Here is a 19,482-nt window from a genome sequence, read left to right as displayed (position 1 = left end):
CTCACAGGGAAAACTAGAATACGGACAGCAGGAGTTGGAGAGAAGGTTCTGGTTCGTGACGTAAAACCAAGAGTTTGGTGGTGAGGCCTCGAGGGAGAGACGTGAGGCAAAGGTGAAAAAGACAGGTGTTTGCCGGAGTTCCTTAGAACAACAGGATGTTATTGTGTTTGGTTTGCCCCACTTACCAACTCCGTCAGCAGTTGGAGCTGCAGCAGCGGCTGTGACACACAGCTCGTGGACGCCATTAAGAATTTTAAAACCCTCTCCAGATTTCTGCAGTTTGCTTCTAAACTTGCACTCTTTCTCGTAGTCACAACTCAGTCAGATCTAAGCCCACAGACATGATCTGAACAAACACATATCTTTAGATTGAGCACTTTCAAAGGGTCTCATTATCTCCAATGTCCATCACAAATGGACGTCCATAAATCTGCTCAGAAATCAGAAGAAAGAAAATGCTCCTTGTTTTCCAAAACTTGACCAAAAATCCTCACAATGAGAAGTTTTTCTCAGTATCGAAGTAATCAAGTGATAGTTGTCTGTACATCCATGGGTACATTGAAAACAGGAACTATCTATAGCTATTTAGGTTTACTTTTAATGGTGCCAGTTTCCCAAAATGTTAACAAATCTGGACTAAACAGAAGTTGTAGCCCACAGATAACAGGGCAGTGTTGGGGAGGAGCAGTTGTCTTGATCGTGTCTAAAGGGTGAACCCACAGCGTTAGACAATAAAAAACTCCAGGGTTAGCCACTCAAACTCAGCTGCTGCCCAGTTTAATTACTGTGCATCTGCTCCGCCAACATTTTAACACATGCTGGAGAGTGAGTGTGCAGGCTTCGTCAGCATCCAAATAACTACCTTCAACCCAATTAGGGGTTAGAGAAAAATCCAGCATGATTGTATGTCATTTACACAGCAGGAACGTCTAAATTGAGCCACGCCGAGGTCTAATGTCAAAGCCCAGAAATGTGAATCCCGATGACTCACAGCAAAACAGACAGGACATAAACATAGACACAGGAAGCTGTGTAAAGACAGTGTCATGAACTCCATCTTACCTATCCAAACATCGTTACCAAACCAGGAGAGATTCTTCTGCGAGCTGTCATAGTAACCAATCTTCTTGTAACTGCCTCCTAGATGATTGAGACATAAAGAAAACAGCAGAAAAATAAAGTGAGCCAGTGAAAGAAAAGCACAAAAGTCAGAGTGAAAGAAAGTTTAATTAGTACTGCTTGTGTAACACTTCCTTCCCTGGTGGTTTGTGGGGGATTATGATCCCAGTACAGAACCAACCTGACAGAACTGCTTTTCTATTCATATAAAACAATATTTAGCTATTTCTACATCATTTCATTCCCCTGCTTTCTTATTAATGGCTTTCGTGGGTACAGAAAAGACACACAATGAACAGATAAAAGGAACGAGGGATGCAAAGGTGCATAAAGAAGGGCAAACAAAGAAGTACCAAGGGGGGAGAGAGAAGGAGAAAAAAAAAAGGAGCTTATGTGGCGGTCTTGACCACGAATACTGATGAGGCCCCACAGTGATTCAGGGATGCAAGTCAGGTCGTCTCATTGTGGATGTCAAATTACCTCGACACCACAACAGGAAATATGAGACAGAGTGTGAGGGGAAAGGGGCAGGATTATAAATCCCCCATCCTTTAGGACGCCACAGGGAACAGAGGTAGAAAATAATCCTCAACCTTATCCTGTGCGGAGGAAACTCATTAAGTCACCGGTGACAAATAGGATGCCATTTCCAGAAACGGCTTAAAACGGGAGGCTTGTGCCCAATTAGAGCGAAGCCTTGAGTCAACACATTCCTGCATCAAGCCCGTTCGCGTGTGCAATTATAGGATATCGAGACCAATCGGCAGTGAATCCCGCGAACAATCCCCTCCCAAAAAAAAAAAAAAAAAAAAAAGGGGGCTTTGCTCTGAAATGAGCTGAAAGCAACAATTGATACATGAGGAATGCAGTCAGCTGTGATGGATATTTTTTTTTCTGAAGAGTGACATTTACTGTTAACTGCAATACAACATCTGTGGGAGGACAGTGTGGGAGTGTGGGAGTGTTTTACCTTGCAGTTGCTCGATAAGAGTCATTGCCATCCTGGATCCCTGGGCGTCAAACACCACTTGGCCCTGAGAAACAGACGGGGAGGAAGTGTTGTTGTTGTTGTTGTTGTTTTTACTGCAAATGATTTAAGGACTAGTTTGACATTTTGATACATACACTTATTTGCTTTCTAGCCAAGAGGAAGATGAGAAGCTTGATACCGCTCTCATTTGTGTATGCTAAATATGAAGCTAAGATTATTATCTCCAAATAAAGATATTTAAATAACCTGGATAAACTGCTTACTTTTTTACAACCTGGTGGATGTGAATGGGACGTGTAGTTTAAAGCACTTTGAGTGTTCTGAAGACTACAAAGGTGCTATATGAAATGTAAGTCTATTTACCATAAGTTGTTCAGCAATTTTTGGGGTTTATATCATTTGTTAAACCGATTTAGTGCAAAATGTTATCTTTTATTGCAACTTGAGATTAACAAACATGATCAAAAAATACTTCCAATACACCACAATAACACACAAAGACCTTGAGGAACACCATAGACAAATTATTGTTGTGATTTGGTTCAAAACGTCAAACGTCTGACATTTGGAGATTTCTGCGATTGGATGGCGAGCACTTCTGTTCTGGAAACTGCTCAAAAAATACCCTTAATGTGAATAAACCTTGGAAAGCCACACATCCTCTGAACGCCGGCGTCTTAGTGAAATTATGAGCATAAAGGTAGAATATGTAACACAGCTGTTGTGCAGTAGATTTTACAGGCGTGACTAACGAGGTGTCCAGGGAGTGTGTGTGAACAGTTACAAGTTACTTTACTCTACTAAATTCAATTATTCTTCTTTTCTTTGCAGTAATAGGGGACACTCAGATCCTTAAACAAAAACACTGAATATTCATATATGATAAACAACTATGGGAGCATAAACACGTTTTTTATTAGCTGTACTTATTTTTCTCACGTACCGAAACACCTTCAAAGGAGCTTGTGTTGAGGGCCCTGTAGATCTCGGAGGTGATGTCATGGTTGTTGTAATTGAAATCCTCCAGTCGTCGGCCCTTGGCCTTCAGCGGTGCCACGGTCTTATTGAGGGCGAGGGCCAGAGCCCAGACTGCATCATAGGCTAACGGGGCCTCCTGAAACCCGCCGGTCTCCTCAGGGTTCTTCCCTCCCAGACGAGACATCAAGGCGGCGATAAACTCCTGCGATGTCTAATAGACACGGGATAGGAAAAGATATCAAAGTGGAGTCCTTCTGAAGAAATGCAATGCTGCGCAAAAGATATTAATAATTTTAGATATTAATCAGTCTTTTACTTAAAGGCAAAGAGGAGAAGACTGTAAAAGGAAGCAAGGGTTTGATCTCCTGGAGGATTTAAGAAGGTAAGTCCTACATGAACACACAATTATCAGCAAAAAGTTGGGGTTATTTTCTAAGAGAGATTTTCTTAAAATATAAGATTTGAAATCAAGTTTTTAAGAGCTTTAAAAAGTGAACATAAACAAATGCTCCAACTGTGTTAACCCCCATGATGATGAACCCCAGCTGAGCTTAACATCTAATGTAGAGACATTAGAGAGTTATCAATCTTCTCATCTAACTCGACAAGAAAACCTTTCCCAAAATGTTCCCAAAAAAATAAAAAAATAAATCCTTAAAACATGCTGCACTGACTTAAGGAGGGAACTAAAACATTTTTGTTTAATGTTTGTAACATACAGAGGCAGTTTTCATGTAATATATGCAGATGCTGCTTTTGCAACTTTAGGAAATTAGCCAAAGGAGAAGTGCTGTTTTGGCTGTTGGTTATTATTTTCTTGCTTTTAAATAATTTAAAACAAGGATAATACGCCCACATCTGGATGCAGCTGGGAATTAGGAGGTCGAATAATAAACACTTATGTAGGATTTTGAGATGTGGCCCCAGAGCAGCTCTGGATGATCCTGTAGCGTCTCTATTGCCTGGAGAATTTCTTAAAAATAGATGTGATTTTCAACTTGAATCCAACATGTTCCTTTTCTCAATGTAGGTGTTTTAGTAATTAAAACACCAATCAAACATGATCCCCCTTCTGAAAGTGAGGAGATATGTGTGTTCGGAGATTTTTGCTACCAATCATCAAGGTGTCCCTGTGGATTCTCTGAGGCCAGTTAGAGCCCGCACAGCCCCAATTCAGTCTTGTCAAATTCATCTCATTGAAATTCCACCTTGCCATTTGGCATTTAAATCTGCCGCTACCTACTGAAAACTAGCTGACAATGTGCCACTGCAGACCCCTGCAGTACCGGCACACCAGCTTCATCTGAACGCTCCATCTAGAATAAATATGCCAATCTCAAAGTTGGAAATTGAATTTGAATGGATTGACTATGTGCAGGAGTTCAGGCTGTAATTCTTATCGCCCGTTGAGCAGCACGTCAACAGCTAAATCAGCAGGTAGTGGCAGGTGCTCTATGAATATAAACAACAGCTGCTGATGAAGTGTGAGGGAGGGAGGAAGGGAGGGAGGGGAGAGAGAAGGGGGGGGGGTGTTGGTGGAAAAGGTGGGGATGAGAAAATGATAAGGAGAAGGGAAAGTTGGGTAAACAAGAAGAATGAAAGGATGATCCACCGTCGACCAGCAGAGTCAGAGAAGGTCGAACAATGGGAGAGAGGAAGAGACAGTTTAAGAGGATTAGAGAAGGTGAACAGAGGAGAGCGATGGGTGAAACAGAAACGGAGAAACGACTGCTAGCTGAGAGGCAAGAAATATAAAAGGAAGATGTTCAGAAAGAGTGTGACAGTATAAAACATCCATTTTATGAAACATAACATTGATTCAGGTCAAACACAGTTCAATGGAGCTATGACATCACTGCTCTATACACAGAGAAAAAAAACGAATCACGTGGGAATCGATCCATTTCACATGGACGGCGGAAGACGTTTGTTAGAGATACGGAGAGGAAGAGCTGAATAGCTAGAGTAGCGTTAATCACTATGGATGAAAAGACAAAAGAGCTCAAGCTACGTTAACAGAAAACCAAAGAGTGAAGACATCAGAGTGTTTAACGGACTGACAAGAACACTGGAAAAAGTCCAGGGACATTACAGAATACAGATATTAGCAATAATATCATATTTTACTGGTTTTTAGTGCTTATTATTTATTGAAATTCAGCAAAACAAATGTAAAGGAATGTGTCACTGTTCCATTTGATAGTTAAACAAGACTTAAGGCCCTCTCTTCCTAACATGTCATTGCTAGTTTCAGACCGACGCAGTTGTCATTTTCACACCCAGCTCTCACGTTATTTAAGGAGCAAATGTACTTGCACCAATCTGTGCGCCCCATGGGCATGTTGGTTATCTTAATGGAGCAAAAAGCAATGCAATGCAACAAAAACCTGGTCTTCAGTCAAGGTTGCGGTTTTCCTGCTATTTAAAGGGTGTATTATTCAGAGGGTAAGGACCACAACACGTGTACACACTGCTTGTTAAACACACGCAGTGAGGAGCAACAGAGCTTTCCTCTCCAGTTAAATAGGCTGTGTGCATGTGCTCATATGCAGTTAAATGGAGTTGTTGATGAGACAGATGATTTGCAAGGACCACATACCCGACCATTTCTTCCTTCCACAATATGCCACCACAACATTGATTGAACATCTGTTTCAAGCCGGTATTTCCGTACAGTTGCAGATAAAGATCAGGCTACACTATTATTATTAGTATTATAGTAATTGTTGGTTTTAAGCCTTTCAAAAATAACACCTTCACTGCACAAAGACGCTCACTTGTCCAATTTGCAGAATCTGGCATTTAAATAGCAATGCAATGGAATGGGAAATGACACTCTGATTGGTTTGATTTATGTTACGGCCAAAACACACCTATGATTAATTAAGAGACTGAATGCAACACCCCTTACTCTTTACTTTGCACTCAATTTAACTAGCAAAAGTGTAGCTGGACACAACCTAAATGCACTTTTGCTTTGTGTTGAAGATTATTGATATAGGGCCTTAAGAGTCTACAGTTAGCAGCTCTGCTCTCAGCAGTGCTTTGAGCTAAATGCTAAAATCAGCAGGCTAACATGCTCACTATAATAATGATAACTAGGGCTAATGTTCCATTGGTTTTGCAGGTATCGCAAAGAAATGTACTTTGTAGACTCTGGTTCATAAACAGCATCACATTTGCAATAATTTCTTGTCACCTCCTGGGTGCATGGAGATGAAAAAATACAGGTGATAATTAGTGTAAACCAAGGTGTTTCTTTTTTTTTATGTATCTCAGTATTGTTCCATTAAAATCAGTTAATGGAGTTTACTAATGTGTTTCAGGGTTGCAGTCACTGCACTTAGTGATGGATTTATAGACGTTTGTGCAATATTTTTCTTCCCTTTTAGTACTTCTTGTATGTAATTATTTTGATTCCCTGATTGCTTTTCTGTATTGATCCCCAGTTTCTGTGAAATGTTGTATTCGCAGCTAGCTATTTATTTGTACATCGGGAAATGCATTTGGGAACTCCATTTCCCGTGTGTACTTGTACGACAGAGCACTATTTGATGTCATTAAACGCTCATTAAACACTTCCATTACATTATAAGCTCATTAAAAACTTGCATTGGGCCTAAGGGCCTTAAGTATTTTGTATTGTTATATATTCTCCATAAGATGTTTAACTACTACTCTTTAACACAAATGCAACTTATTTTTATGTTTCAAGCTGTTGATTCTTTACCACTGATTTACATAAAACATAAAACTTTAATATAATTATTATAATAGTATGAGAGTGTTTAGTCGTGTTTTGTGTTTTTTCGCACCATGTTGGAGACGCCGCGGACCGTCTCCGGGTTCAGCATGACGATCTCGGTGGTCACGTGTCCCTCCACGGCCTCCGTCATGTTCTCCACTGTACAGTTGATGGCTGGGTCTTTGATCTTGAACCAGTTGTCTGCGTACCAGCCGATCAGGAACCAGACGTACTTCTTCCCATAGAGCTTCTCCTTGAACACCTGCAGCAGGGAGGCAGACACGGAGGGGTGGGTGAAGGGAGGAGGGAGAGTGATAAATAAGCATGAGGAGAATTATTCCCAGAGATGTGTTGAGCGTGTTGTATCACTGCCAAACAAGGATATCCGTTCAGATATTCCACCAGCCCATTACAGAGCTCAATTTCTGCTAATAGCCAGTCAGGCTCAGTCCACTGGGATCAATCAAGCGAGAGAAAAAGAAAAGGAACTAACCTCACAAAACACCTTCCTGGCTTCGGTCTCATAAAAGAGCCCCACAATGATCCTTGCATCTTGGCGCTGCGTCAAAACATGAACACAAAACATTGCTTAGTTTTGTCAGGAGCAACGATATAGCTTCACTATGGCACAGCTTGATGTGGCAGCGCAGGGTGCCAAAGTTCCTGCTGTTTCGCAGGACGGCATGTACTGCTTTTCAGGAGTTGCCAATTAGCATGGCGCATTAATTTCCTCTATCAAATCGCCTCTATGCTAATGGTATCGTGTGCAGCTGTGAGTCGGAGGAGGGGGAGGAAGGAGGAGGGGGGAAGAAAGACGACCGGCAGCTGAGGTGAATTTTTAATCAAAGCACCTTGAGGTTCTTGACAGCGACAGCCGGGTCGGTGAGGAAACTCTGGCGAACGCTGATCTCGATGCCTGCCTCCTTCGTCCTTTGCTCCAGATCGTCCAGAGTCTGCGAGATGAAAGGGAAGGACAGAGGGAGACAGACAGGGGGGGGAGGGAGGGGGGGAGAGAGAGAGGGGGAGGTTAGAGAGGCAGCTGAACCGAGACAGAGAGAGGTGCCCGGTTGGGATTATAGAGAAAGACAAAAGGGAAGGCACGAAGTCCTTAGAGACAGAGAGACAAAATCTGAAGTGTTATGAGAAATGTCAAGAGAGGGATGGACAGTGCGTATGAAAAACAATAGATTTTTAGACAAAGAAAAACAAGATGAAAGCAGAAAGAGAAGAATGTGTGAAGGTAGAAAGAAGAAGGCGAGAGCACGATCATTAACCTCCATTACAGGAACCAACCCAAGTGTCATGGTATCGACCTCTGGGCCTGGGAGAAATATATGGCCTGATCAATATTTATCACAACCAATACTCCAACAAATTACTTCGAAAATCCTCCATCAATCGCCTGGAGAGATGGAAGATATATGGCACGGCCTGAGAACACAACAGCTCTCATAAACAAACATACGGAGGCAGACAGGCAATAAGGAAACCCGACATTTTACCAGAAATGATGGAGCAAGGAAGTAAGGACAAGTGATGTAAAAAAAAAGGAAGTGAAGAAGATTAAAGAAGGAGTTGTAGATAAAACGAAAGGCGTAAAGTTGAAGGTGAGATGGAGGAGATTGAAGGTACTGACTGAGGTGAAGACTTCCGTGGTCTGCTGGATGGTGGCGATGCGGGTCCACTTCCACTTCTGGAAGAGCCGCACCCGGGTGGGGTTGTGAAGGGTGGCGGACGGGTGGGTGCGGAAGAAGGTGGGGAAGCGCTGGCGGTTGGACAGGGCCGGCGAGCTGGAGCCGTAAGAGAGCTGAGAAACATGAGGCAGAAATAAGAGAAGAGGTAAACATAAGACAGGGAGGATACAGAAGTTTAGGGGGAAAATATACTTCTGGCGGTCCGTCAGTCGTAGAACAGACTTCAATCAAAACGTATTCAAATCTGGACTCTCTTGTTCCTCCCCAGTACACAGTGTTCTTTGATGGCGACTGGTTCAAACAGCAAACAACAGAGAGGAAAGCCAGAGAAAAGACGGAGAACCAGAGAGACAATCCCCGCTCCCATTTTCTCATTTTCATCCACACCCGCTTCCTCTTTTTAGCTCCCCTCAAGCTTATCAGGTGTGCAGATAAACACTTTAATTTCAACAACAAAAATAAAACACTGCATGCAGGATTACTCCGTGCATTCATTGCCGTGAAATTGTGATGACACATTCTTCTATTACAAGCCGAACAAACAAAAAAAAAGGGATCTAATTATTGTTGCACAAGTGATCATCTGTTTCTGTCTTTTGGACCCATATAATTTGAATTTTCAGGCACAATTCCCAAAAGACGCAGGTTGCTAAGATGTGTGTCCAAAACAGCAGGGAGGAGGTGGATTGGTGGAGAATGCAGATGGAAACATGGGGAGAAACCGAGAGTTCTTTCCAACAATTAGTTTCACAGTGACAACTTGTAAAATCCTCGACAGGTCCCCTTAACAACGAGGAACGTGGAGTTACACTACAGATACAGACAGCGTGGCGTCCTCCCCAGCACCATTACCTACTCAACCCTGGGATGTTCCGCAATGGGAGCGAAGGGGGCTTAATGTTAGGTGACAAATATCTAGTACAATGTGGACTCCCCACAATAATGAATCCCTGTGGGCACAGGCAGGTAGACCGAGTCAATATGAAGGAAGGGAAACGAACCAGGATGTGACAGCTGATCTGGGCGCGGCATTATAAGATGTGGTGAAACCAGCTGCAACTTTCGGTGGCTGACACACGCTCAGTAATAAACATGAACGGTGTTTATAGCACACATGATCACACGGTGTGTGACGGGAGATAAATGACAGAAAAACATATTTTCTTTAAGGTCAGAAAAAAATGTGGGGTTTCCATTACCCATTATTACCCAACTTATTCAGCAAAGGCAAAAAAAACACAACGAGCAAGCTTAAATACTTTTTGCTTCCACACAGATCTTTTAATGCGATACTTCGAAATGCTTTTAAAATTGCTTCTTGAAAACACAGCTACTGAGGGCCGCTACAGGGCAGATGTGGAACGGTTGGAATTTGTCTTGGCAGGAGATGTTTATGACTAAAAATAATGGGAAAAAGAACAACAATGTGCAAAAACAAAAGCAGCCATTGTGACAGCTGTCTAATGTCTGACATGTTCCTTCATTACCACAAACACAGCCATTGTAGTTTATTTTGTTTCAATCCCACACACACACACACACACCGTCCTTCTGCCGTAAATAGTCACTCAAGCACCAAAGTTATATTAATCCAATGCTTGTAAAAAAAAAATCTTTGTTTTTTAAGAGTCTTCATGCTATCAGCTCTGCGAGGCTGCATGTCGACACAGCTGTGCTTTCAGCTAAATGCTAATGTTAGCATGCTTACATGCTCAGAATGACAATGCTAATGTTTGGCAGCTAATATTTAGTTCACCATCATGGTTAAGCATGCTGACGTTTGCTAATTGGCTGATGGGAATGTCATTAGTTTTGAAGGTCTTAAGTATTGGACATATCTAAATTTGACCTGGTGACGGCGCTAGATAAAGAGTCAGGATATATAAAACATGAATGTCTCAACACAATTTTAAGTCAATACATCCATTTGGGATCAAGCTATTTAACGAAAAGGGTGAAAACGTTGACCTGCTGGTGGTGCTAAAGAAAGGTCAGGGGCTCACCGGAGCATGGCTAAATCCATTGACTTTACAAAATATTGACATTGTCTCCATGACATCATCCATTGATTTTTTAAGAGCCTTTGTGAAGATTAAATTGTGGCTCTGGCCATCGCAATCTTGGCAGGTAAGACACAGCCTAACTCTACAAATGGGTTGTCGGTCACCAACTATACATTTGTCATGAAGCTATAGAGACCAAAACTGTTTTTTGTACTAGGCTGTAAAAATGTTTATTTCTGCGTTGGACATTTTAACATGGGGGTTCATTGGGATCGACTCGCTTTTGAAGCCAGCAACAAGTGGCTGTTTTAGGAACTGCAGTTTTCAACGTTGTCTTCATTTCTAAGCTCTGGAGGTTTGAAACAGTAGAGTGCAGGTATGCTGAGTTAGAAACGTATGCTCTATTTACTCAAAATTAAATGAAACAATGGACACTGATCTGCTAACAATCCCATAATACAATATCAATGATGGCACAAAATAATGAGAGAAAAATAAATCTCACTGGCCAATATCTCAAACCAAATAAAATAAATAAAACCAACAAAACATGACTGTATGAATTGTTTTGCAACGCATTTCATAGTTCAAGTTTTGGCAACGCTTACATTAGCTCCAGGCCGGTTGAATTTATTCAGTTAATTGTTAAAACCCAGAAATCCCCAAACAAGAAGCTGCGAGCTTTTCCTGTGTTAACACTCAAATAAACCTCCACCAGACACAAAAACAATGACAAAACCAAAATGGAGCAAAAAGCAGAAAGCTGTGGCAGAAATAGACCGATGCTGCAGCGCTCAGCAACAGAAAGGCAAAGTATCACATTGAAAGCTTCCCAAAAACCACAAACAATATCTCTTGATTCTCAGTTCTCCGGTAGCCTTGTTGTAGTAGATCAATGCCTGTCTAAGGCTTACAGCGCTTTTAGAAAGGGAGAACGGGGATCAAATTAACACTGTGCCAAGAGGAGCCGATCGAGAGCCCCTTCTTGATCAGCGTCCAGAAACAGAGGTTGCTTTTGCCTCCCCGGCGAGCTGATGAGGCTGTTTGACATGCGAGGAGGCTTCTGCAGGCAGGCGGCATACAGAAATAATTGAGTGTGGCGGTTAGGAGGTTGTGCCAGTGGTGGCGTGTAGTAAAGAGAGACAGATCCCTTTGTGTGCGGGGAGAATCGACTGCTCGAGCCGAGGGAGCGAGACGGAAATGAAGAGTGGGAGAGAAAGACGGTGGTGATGGAAAGGAGGAAGGAAGGAAGGAAGGAAGGAAAAAAAAAAGGGGGGGGCTGAAATAGAGCATGCCAGCTCCAGGCATCGACAACAGACAGAGAAAAGAGGGAGGCAAAGAGTCAAAATGGGGGAAAGAGTTTTTAATGACGAGGAAAGAAAGGGTGACAAAAAGAGAGAGAGAGAGAGACCAGAACTGAGAAAGAGGGGCAGATGCCAAACGCTAGAACTGATTGTTCTCGATGACTAATCTCTGGATGGAACTTCAATTATGGGACAAAGCTAATAAGCGGAGCGCTGTGAGTGACAGAGAGGCAGATCAAGAGGAGGCAGAGAACGAGATAAACAAGATAAACTAACGGATAAAGGAATAAAAAGTATTTCTGAAAAATAGCAGCAGCAGAAGACGGCGTCAGATTCCTCCCTGATTTAGAGATCTGCGATGCACTTGTACTTGTTGGAAATGTATTACGATGCAGCATGTGAGGTCAAACGATATGTTTTGTCCTACACGTAGCGCCGCCGTCGATGCATCGTGAAACCGCCGTCTAAGGTGTCGCGTTAAGTGTCGCCAATTAAAAGTGCCGTGTGAGGTATTTGAAGATCAATAAACAACTACAGCATTGATTTGGGGAACTTAAGTATAATTACTACAAGTACAAAAGATTACCATTTAGATAAAAGTCAGCGCCACGATAGCTTCCACAGTCATTTCTACATTGTTCGCCTGAACAAAACGGAGGGGTGACAAACAGAGCTAAAGATTTCAGTGTCAGTTTCAAAGGTTTCTTATCAGCCCATATCCCTCTCTGTGCTATCTGTAATGAAGGAGACCATCAGAGAGAGAGAGAGAGGCATTGGACAAAAGGTCTCCTAAGCTGTTTGTTTGGCATCCCGCTCTTGTTCCCTGCGGAGGATCAGTGCCGTCACTTAAGTCGTTTTGGACCAAAGGGTCTGAATAGTAAACAGCATTTATACAGAGCTACCATGAAGGGTAGTTTTTGGTTTTACGTGTTCAGGTTTTGAGATCTCTATCTTTAAGATTTCAGCCTCCACATGAATAAAGTGTAGATGAATCCACGGATCCTGCTGTGAAACTGAAGATATCATCCCTATATGAAAGCTGTTGACAGTTTGCTCTTTGGATATCTAAAAGGAACAGGGACACTTGCAAGAAATGTTGAATTTTAAATGTCATGTCTCGATGATGTAAATCACACAAACACAATTCCATCCACCTGCATTGTTTTGGATGTGGCAGCTGAAATCTCAGGGCTCAGCCTCAGGTCTCAGCCTCAGGTATCTCAGCTTCTGAACCCACTAAACCAAAACATAACTGGATACTACCAGAGGTAAGAGAAGATATAGCCCAACACTGGCACCATTAAAAGTATGCAAAATTGGCTTCTAGGAGTTCATGTTTGCAATGTTCCCATGTATGTACAAACTAGTATAAGTGGATTACTTTTGAGTCTTAAGGCCAAAATAAACCGCCTATTAACAGTGTGCATCAAAATAACAATATATATATATATATATATATATATATATAGATGGATATAAAATCACCACAACTAAATGCAAAAGAAGTAAAGGAGCTTCTTTGCAACGATGAAGAAGAGGTGAAAATCATGACGCCAGTTGCAGCTCACGTCTCACACCTCTCCATGAGCACCCCCGCCTTCAACAATCTGAAAAAACTCCTGATTTCAAATGACTGGGGATTGAAACAAAATGTCCTGAAAGTGTGCATTTGGGTACAAACAGTAAGAGAAAAAAACCCACCACTATGAGGTTCCACATGCGAGCAGCTTCGGCCACCAGCGTGGAGACGCCGCTGCAGCCGGGCATCAGGACGATCTTGATGGGCTCGGTGTACAGAAGGTCATACAGCAACTTGGTGGCTTCTCCGGGGTCACACTGGAAGGACAAAATGACAGTGTTTAATGGATGGACGGATGAACAGATGGGATGGGGTGGATCAATAATAAGGATGAGAAATTACTTGAAGTGATTGAAAGAGAGCGAGAGAGAGAGAGAGAGGGAAGAGGGGAATGAATCAGAGCAGGGGAAATGGGACAGATAAGGGTGAGGGAGACAGATGGAATGAGAGCAGAGGGTGAGGAACAAATAAGGAATGGGGTGTGGGGGGATGGAGGATGGAGGCGACAGTAAACAGAAACAGAAAAAGGAGAAAACAGAGGAGAGGAGATGAAGTAAAGGGAAATGACATAGAAGAAGCAAGGTGAAAATAAAAGGGCAATGCAAATGCAAATAGAAAAGACAAGGATAGGACGAGTGAGGGAAATGGAAAGAACAAAACAGACAAGGTCGAGATGAAGTAGAGGAAAATAAATGGCACAAAAGTAGCAGATGCAAATGTGAAGGTAGAAGACAAGCTGGAGTACGTAAAGAGTGTGATTTCTGTGTGATTTCACATCACACAAAGCCAGTTATGCATCATTAATCTGTCCAAACAGAAACCAAACAAAAAGCGAGGCCCGACGACCACAACAGCAGCCATCACATGTTGTTACGACCCTCCAATATAGTCATTTACAGCACGGAATGATCCATCACTGCTCTGTCAGCCGGATTACCGACAGGCCGTCACCGGCGCGCTGCTCATCAGAGTCACTGATAAACTGGCCTGACACATCTAATGATTCACCATGGAAGAGGAGATGCGGTTCGCAAACACAAACACGCACATACACATTAAAAAAAAAATACTCTCTAGATGAGTGTCACAAACAATCGGGGCCGCGGCCAATGATAGCGGCGGCCAATACGGATCCTAATTGGGGGGGGGTTTGTATCAGCGGCTGAATTGTCTCTTTGAGGCCGCCCCTCTGCTCTCTCTGAAGAGGTAATCACCACTCAAGAACCAGGGAATATGCGTAATAGCCGGGCTTCTTATTGATTGATGTGTTTTCCATTAACTCAGGATTGGGTGGAATTATAGTGGTGTCAAGTCATCGCAGAGAAATTGAGGATGTTGTCATGCACTTAGATAATTCAATCTGAACCCAATTAGAGTCCGTGTATGTTTGTTTTTTTCTATTGGTCCAAATCTATGTAGGGAAATCTGCTTAAATCACTTTTATTTATGAGTCCACATGAAGACCTTTAGTTTGTTTAAACTGTGCATGTCATCAAGGTGATCACTGGAGACGGTAGGAAAGGTCACAGCGTCTGTAAAGGCTCCCACATAGGAGCAGATTCAGCGGGAGTTCGGCACCCGCAGTGAAATAGGTGACCCGATCGGGAGAAAAGGGCATAACAGGGTTTTAAACTGTGAGCTAAACCTGCGTCCACTTCTTCATTAATATTTGTGCATTTGTTCAATGAAATGTGTGACTTTGCATCACCTTCTGAACCATTTGCATTCAATAACTTTTGAAATGAATGCCGTTGCAGCCAGCTACACCTTTCAGATATAATTTGCACTTCCCTCTAGGCTGGGTGATGATGCCAAAATCATCTATGACAATATATAGGTCATTTCATATCTTGATAATAATATATATCAAGAAACAGCATGTTTTTTAGGTAATAGAATAAATTGTCTATATGACATAATCACACAGTTTTACATACTCTAGTGTGAATAAAAATATTTGACGAATGAAAAGTACTGAGTATTATTTCTATGTATTAAGAATTTAGTGCAAGTAATCATTTTCTAAGAATTTTTTGTCAGTATATGCTTTTTATATCAATTTTGTAGGCGTAGTAGCGTATCAATATATCTCGGTACATCATATTGACGTTAACCTGAGGAAAGCAGCAGTCGACCAAGCCTCAATATCTTTAAAATGGAATAAAAAAGTTGGAAATAAAATATTCAACACTCAAGGCTCATTTGCTAGCTGACACCTTAAAAGAGTTCTATAACATAGTAAGACTCACGATTGACACAATAAAAAAAAGCACCAGAGATGCATTCTTCTTCCTTGTCAAATTCCTGGTGCCTACATTACCCACAATTCAACTTGACTGCTGACATTTCGCTCAGAGATTCAGGTGTGTTATGCTAGTAGCGGCTAATGTAGCCTGAGGCCTAACGCAGAGAGGAGGAGAGGGTGACAGAAGTCTGGTTAGCTCACTTATCTCTTACTCAACACTGCATTTTGATGTGAAGAAGCTTTAAAAGAAGCTTGTAAGTATAACTTGACTTTAGGATATTTTGCCACAGTTATGTATTACCAAGGTGAAGATCGAACCTCTACTATACATTTGTTTACACTGGTCTCTAACACTGCGAAAACTAATTTTAGTGTATTTGGCAAAATGTATTAAATTTGGTAAACTGGACAGATATTAGATTAAGCTGCAGGGAAGTTTGAGGTGTTTCTATGAATGTTTTGATACTTTTTGAAAGTAAAGTTATCACTAATTACAAAACCTTTAGCACCCAACCACGGGACACTAGCCTTAAGGAAGACTTTCATAGACTGTTGGTACTATCAACACTTGATAGCAAGAGCATGTCATACACCTATCTATAGATCAGAGTCTCAACTTTTAGTTCTGTGTGGTTTATGCAGGATAATCACCACTTCACCCGTGTTTCCATAAATAAATTGCTAGAAGAATCATAAAAACCACAAACTGGTAGATAGATAGCCGCACATTTAAATCTATGCAGATAACACTTTTATTTATCTCTAACTTGAGACCAAAAGCTAAAATAAAGTGTTCTCTGCATGGATTTAAGTGTGCGGATAACTATTCTAACAGTTTGGTCACTGTGGTTTAAAAAAAGAATAAAAAAGCCTTTTCATAAAAATACTCCAATGGTCAGCAGAGTATACAACAGAGGATAACTGAGAAATGTATCTCTGTACAAAAACCATCAACAATGTATTAAATCCTTAAAAACCGGATGTCCAGTTTTATCACTGGGGTCCAAAGATCAAAGACATTTAATTAGTTTTAATTTACATTCCACCACAAAGGGCAGTGAGGCTTGATCACTAAAACCTGCGGAAGAGGAAGTACTAGGAAACCTGGAATTAATTGTCTTTGGAGCTGATTATACTAGAGTCTTGGAATCCATGCTTATAAAAATCATTCACTGAGTCTATCTCCATGCACTGCTAACCAAACCACTGAGTTTGCATTAGCATTGACTGGGTAAGCAGCTTCACATTATTAATGTCAAATAGGCATAGGCAACCTGGTGCAGCGTGGGGGCCGAGAGGCTGCAGGTTTTTCCTCCCGATCAATCACTACCCCAGCTGATTTCACAGATCGCTTCCTCCTCTCTGGTTAAAAAAAAATCAGCTGCTGCAGCGTTCAAACCTGCAGCCTGTCGGTTGCCTTCTGCCTCCTAAAAAACGGATTCCTGTGTTATCTTTCGAGCAAGGGAGCTGCAGATTGACGCACAGCCCTTTTTTAAATACCGCCTTTCCTGGAGGTTGTTTGTGTTCCCTGTCACTCTGGCTGTGGGCTGGCTGCATGCTGAGGAGAAGCTTGTTAGCTTTCTGGTGTTACAGTGTTTTTAACTATACTCTGATGAGGGGTAATTCTTTGCTGAATATAATTTAATTAAATAATAAATCTGGCATTAAAATCCAACCTTTCACAGCGTTCATGCTTGTTTGCATACATTTTCCAAATTACTCACAGCTAATAAGGTGTCGAAATTAGAATTTAATCAGAAGGGCACTCGGAGAGATCAGACCTTTTCCAGGGCCATGCCCTAAGTCGTAATGTTAACAAAAGTGAAGAAATTATTTGGGTATCTGCCATGTGTTTCGGAGCGGCTACAAAATTGAAAGGGTAATTTCTTGGCAAATGCTAAACCCCTTCCACCGAGTTTCATGGAAATAAGGCAAAGTAGTTTTTCTGTAATCCTGATGACAAAACAAACAAACCGAACCGAAAACAAAACCTCTTTCGCCGAGGCAAAGCAGATTCTGACCTTGTACAGGTTGGGTAATTATTTCCATCGACACAATAAGCTATTATCTCTTGACATGTTTAGTCAATATAATTTTTCGACATAGTATCTTATGTTAAAAAACATATCTTTATATAACATTTTTAAGATACATTTTTTGATTAATCTGTTTTAATGAAACTGGCAACCGTGTGAAATGCAATGTTTAAATATAGTAAGAGATGCATTTAAATAAATGGCAAACCAATCATTAGTGGATAAACACCATTAAAATGCTTTATGCCTCAACTGTCACATATAAAAATGGGCCTCTCTTAGATCTCTGAACTTAAAGGGGTCAATTTCCCCTTCATATGCAACTATGGAAACGCTCCTTTGAAATTAAAATAAATCTAATAAATGTAAGAGCAAACAGAGGAGCGAAAGCAAAAGTGTGCACTTGACTTTCGTGTTTCAAGGAATTAATTCAGTTGCTACACCCTGTAGAGTTACTTACAGACTGTTCAGGAATATAACGAAGGTCTATCCTTGAACAAAGACTCCATACCTGAGCCTTGTGTTTTGACGAGTGTAATAAAAAAATCAAATCCCATTTGGTAACAAAAAGGGAAACATGGGTCAATAGGAGGTGAAAAAGCAACGCAGTACACCTTATGAAAAAAACATAGAGAGAGAAAACACAAGTGTTGACAGGTATGCCATAAAGCTTGAGGAATCTCTGCTATTCTTGGAGGTCTGACTTCTACAACCCCCTGGAGTCATCACCATTTTCACTTTCATTTCTAGCCCTCCTTGGCTCATGAGAGCGCCTGGATTGACGACCCCCGATGCCATTCACATACACATTTACCTACACACACACGCACACACATCGCTGTACTTCTACCTCGTTGACATAACGCATCCCCTAGCCCCTTACCCTTAACTTAACCACATCAACTTAATGCCTAACCCCAACCCTTAATCTAACCTGAACCCAATCTAACTTAAACCTTTAAGTCTAATCCCTCAAACAGGCCTTTTGCAAAAGAGCGGACTGTCCAACAATGTCCTCACTCTGAAGGAGAATTCAAATTGGTCCTCACAAAGGTAGATGTACAAGTACACACACACACACACACACACACACACACACACACACACACACACACACACACACACACACACACACACACACACACACACACACACACACACACAGAAAGAGATAATTGCAAGTGTGTGTGCCAGCCATAAAAACGCCCTCGTAACAGCTACATGTACACACATGCGAGACATAGCACCGCCACCTCTGTCGCTGTCCTTGGTGCTGAAATTCCCCGAGCCAATAACAGTGTCGTCGTTAACATGCCTATGAAGCCTTTTCCAATCAGTCAAACCCGGCTCACGAGGACCTTTGAAAGAAACTGAAGGTTCCCGTGGCTGAGGAGAGCGGGAGATGACACTGGCTCATGGTAATACACTCTCTAATTACACTCCAGATTGAATAATATAAAAAAAAGAGTGTGAAGAGGGGATAAGATAAGAGCATGGGGGATTGCCTATGTGTTGAATCTGAAAGCATTGTGCAGCCCCATCTCCTAATGTCCTCATAATTACATCTGGCGCCCGAAATTCAGGCTCGTAGGCCAATGCATGACATGCACAGGGACCAGTGATGAATACTGGTTCTGCCACGGTGGAGGGGGAAATAGAGCCACGGCTGCCAATTAAAAATAAAGGACGGAAGTGAGGGAAGCACCTTGTTTCACCATTTCTCTGTATCTCCACTGTCTCACTCCATCACTGTTAATAATTGATCAAAGTTTGCAGTCTCGGCTTTGA

At 41.8% G+C, this 19,482-nt stretch overlaps 1 protein-coding gene across 1 annotated transcript in view; it reads right to left on the bottom strand.

Moving 5' to 3' along the window:
* Positions 1–19,482, bottom strand: part of gabbr1a (gamma-aminobutyric acid (GABA) B receptor, 1a) — a 58,990-nt gene that overhangs the window by 20,213 nt on the left and 19,295 nt on the right. Inside the window, 8 exon segments of the mRNA XM_054622129.1 lie at positions 1,063–1,140; positions 2,090–2,153; positions 3,054–3,299; positions 6,904–7,095; positions 7,327–7,392; positions 7,685–7,786; positions 8,470–8,640; positions 13,536–13,670. Coding sequence (XP_054478104.1) covers positions 1,063–1,140; positions 2,090–2,153; positions 3,054–3,299; positions 6,904–7,095; positions 7,327–7,392; positions 7,685–7,786; positions 8,470–8,640; positions 13,536–13,670 — 1,054 coding nt within the window.

The sequence above is a fragment of the Anoplopoma fimbria genome, chromosome 20 (assembly GCF_027596085.1).
Source record: "Anoplopoma fimbria isolate UVic2021 breed Golden Eagle Sablefish chromosome 20, Afim_UVic_2022, whole genome shotgun sequence".
In the NCBI taxonomy this organism is placed as follows: Eukaryota; Metazoa; Chordata; class Actinopteri; order Perciformes; family Anoplopomatidae; genus Anoplopoma; species Anoplopoma fimbria.
Note: the sequence above shows the minus strand (reverse complement) of the source record. Positions and strands in the feature narration are given on the sequence as shown.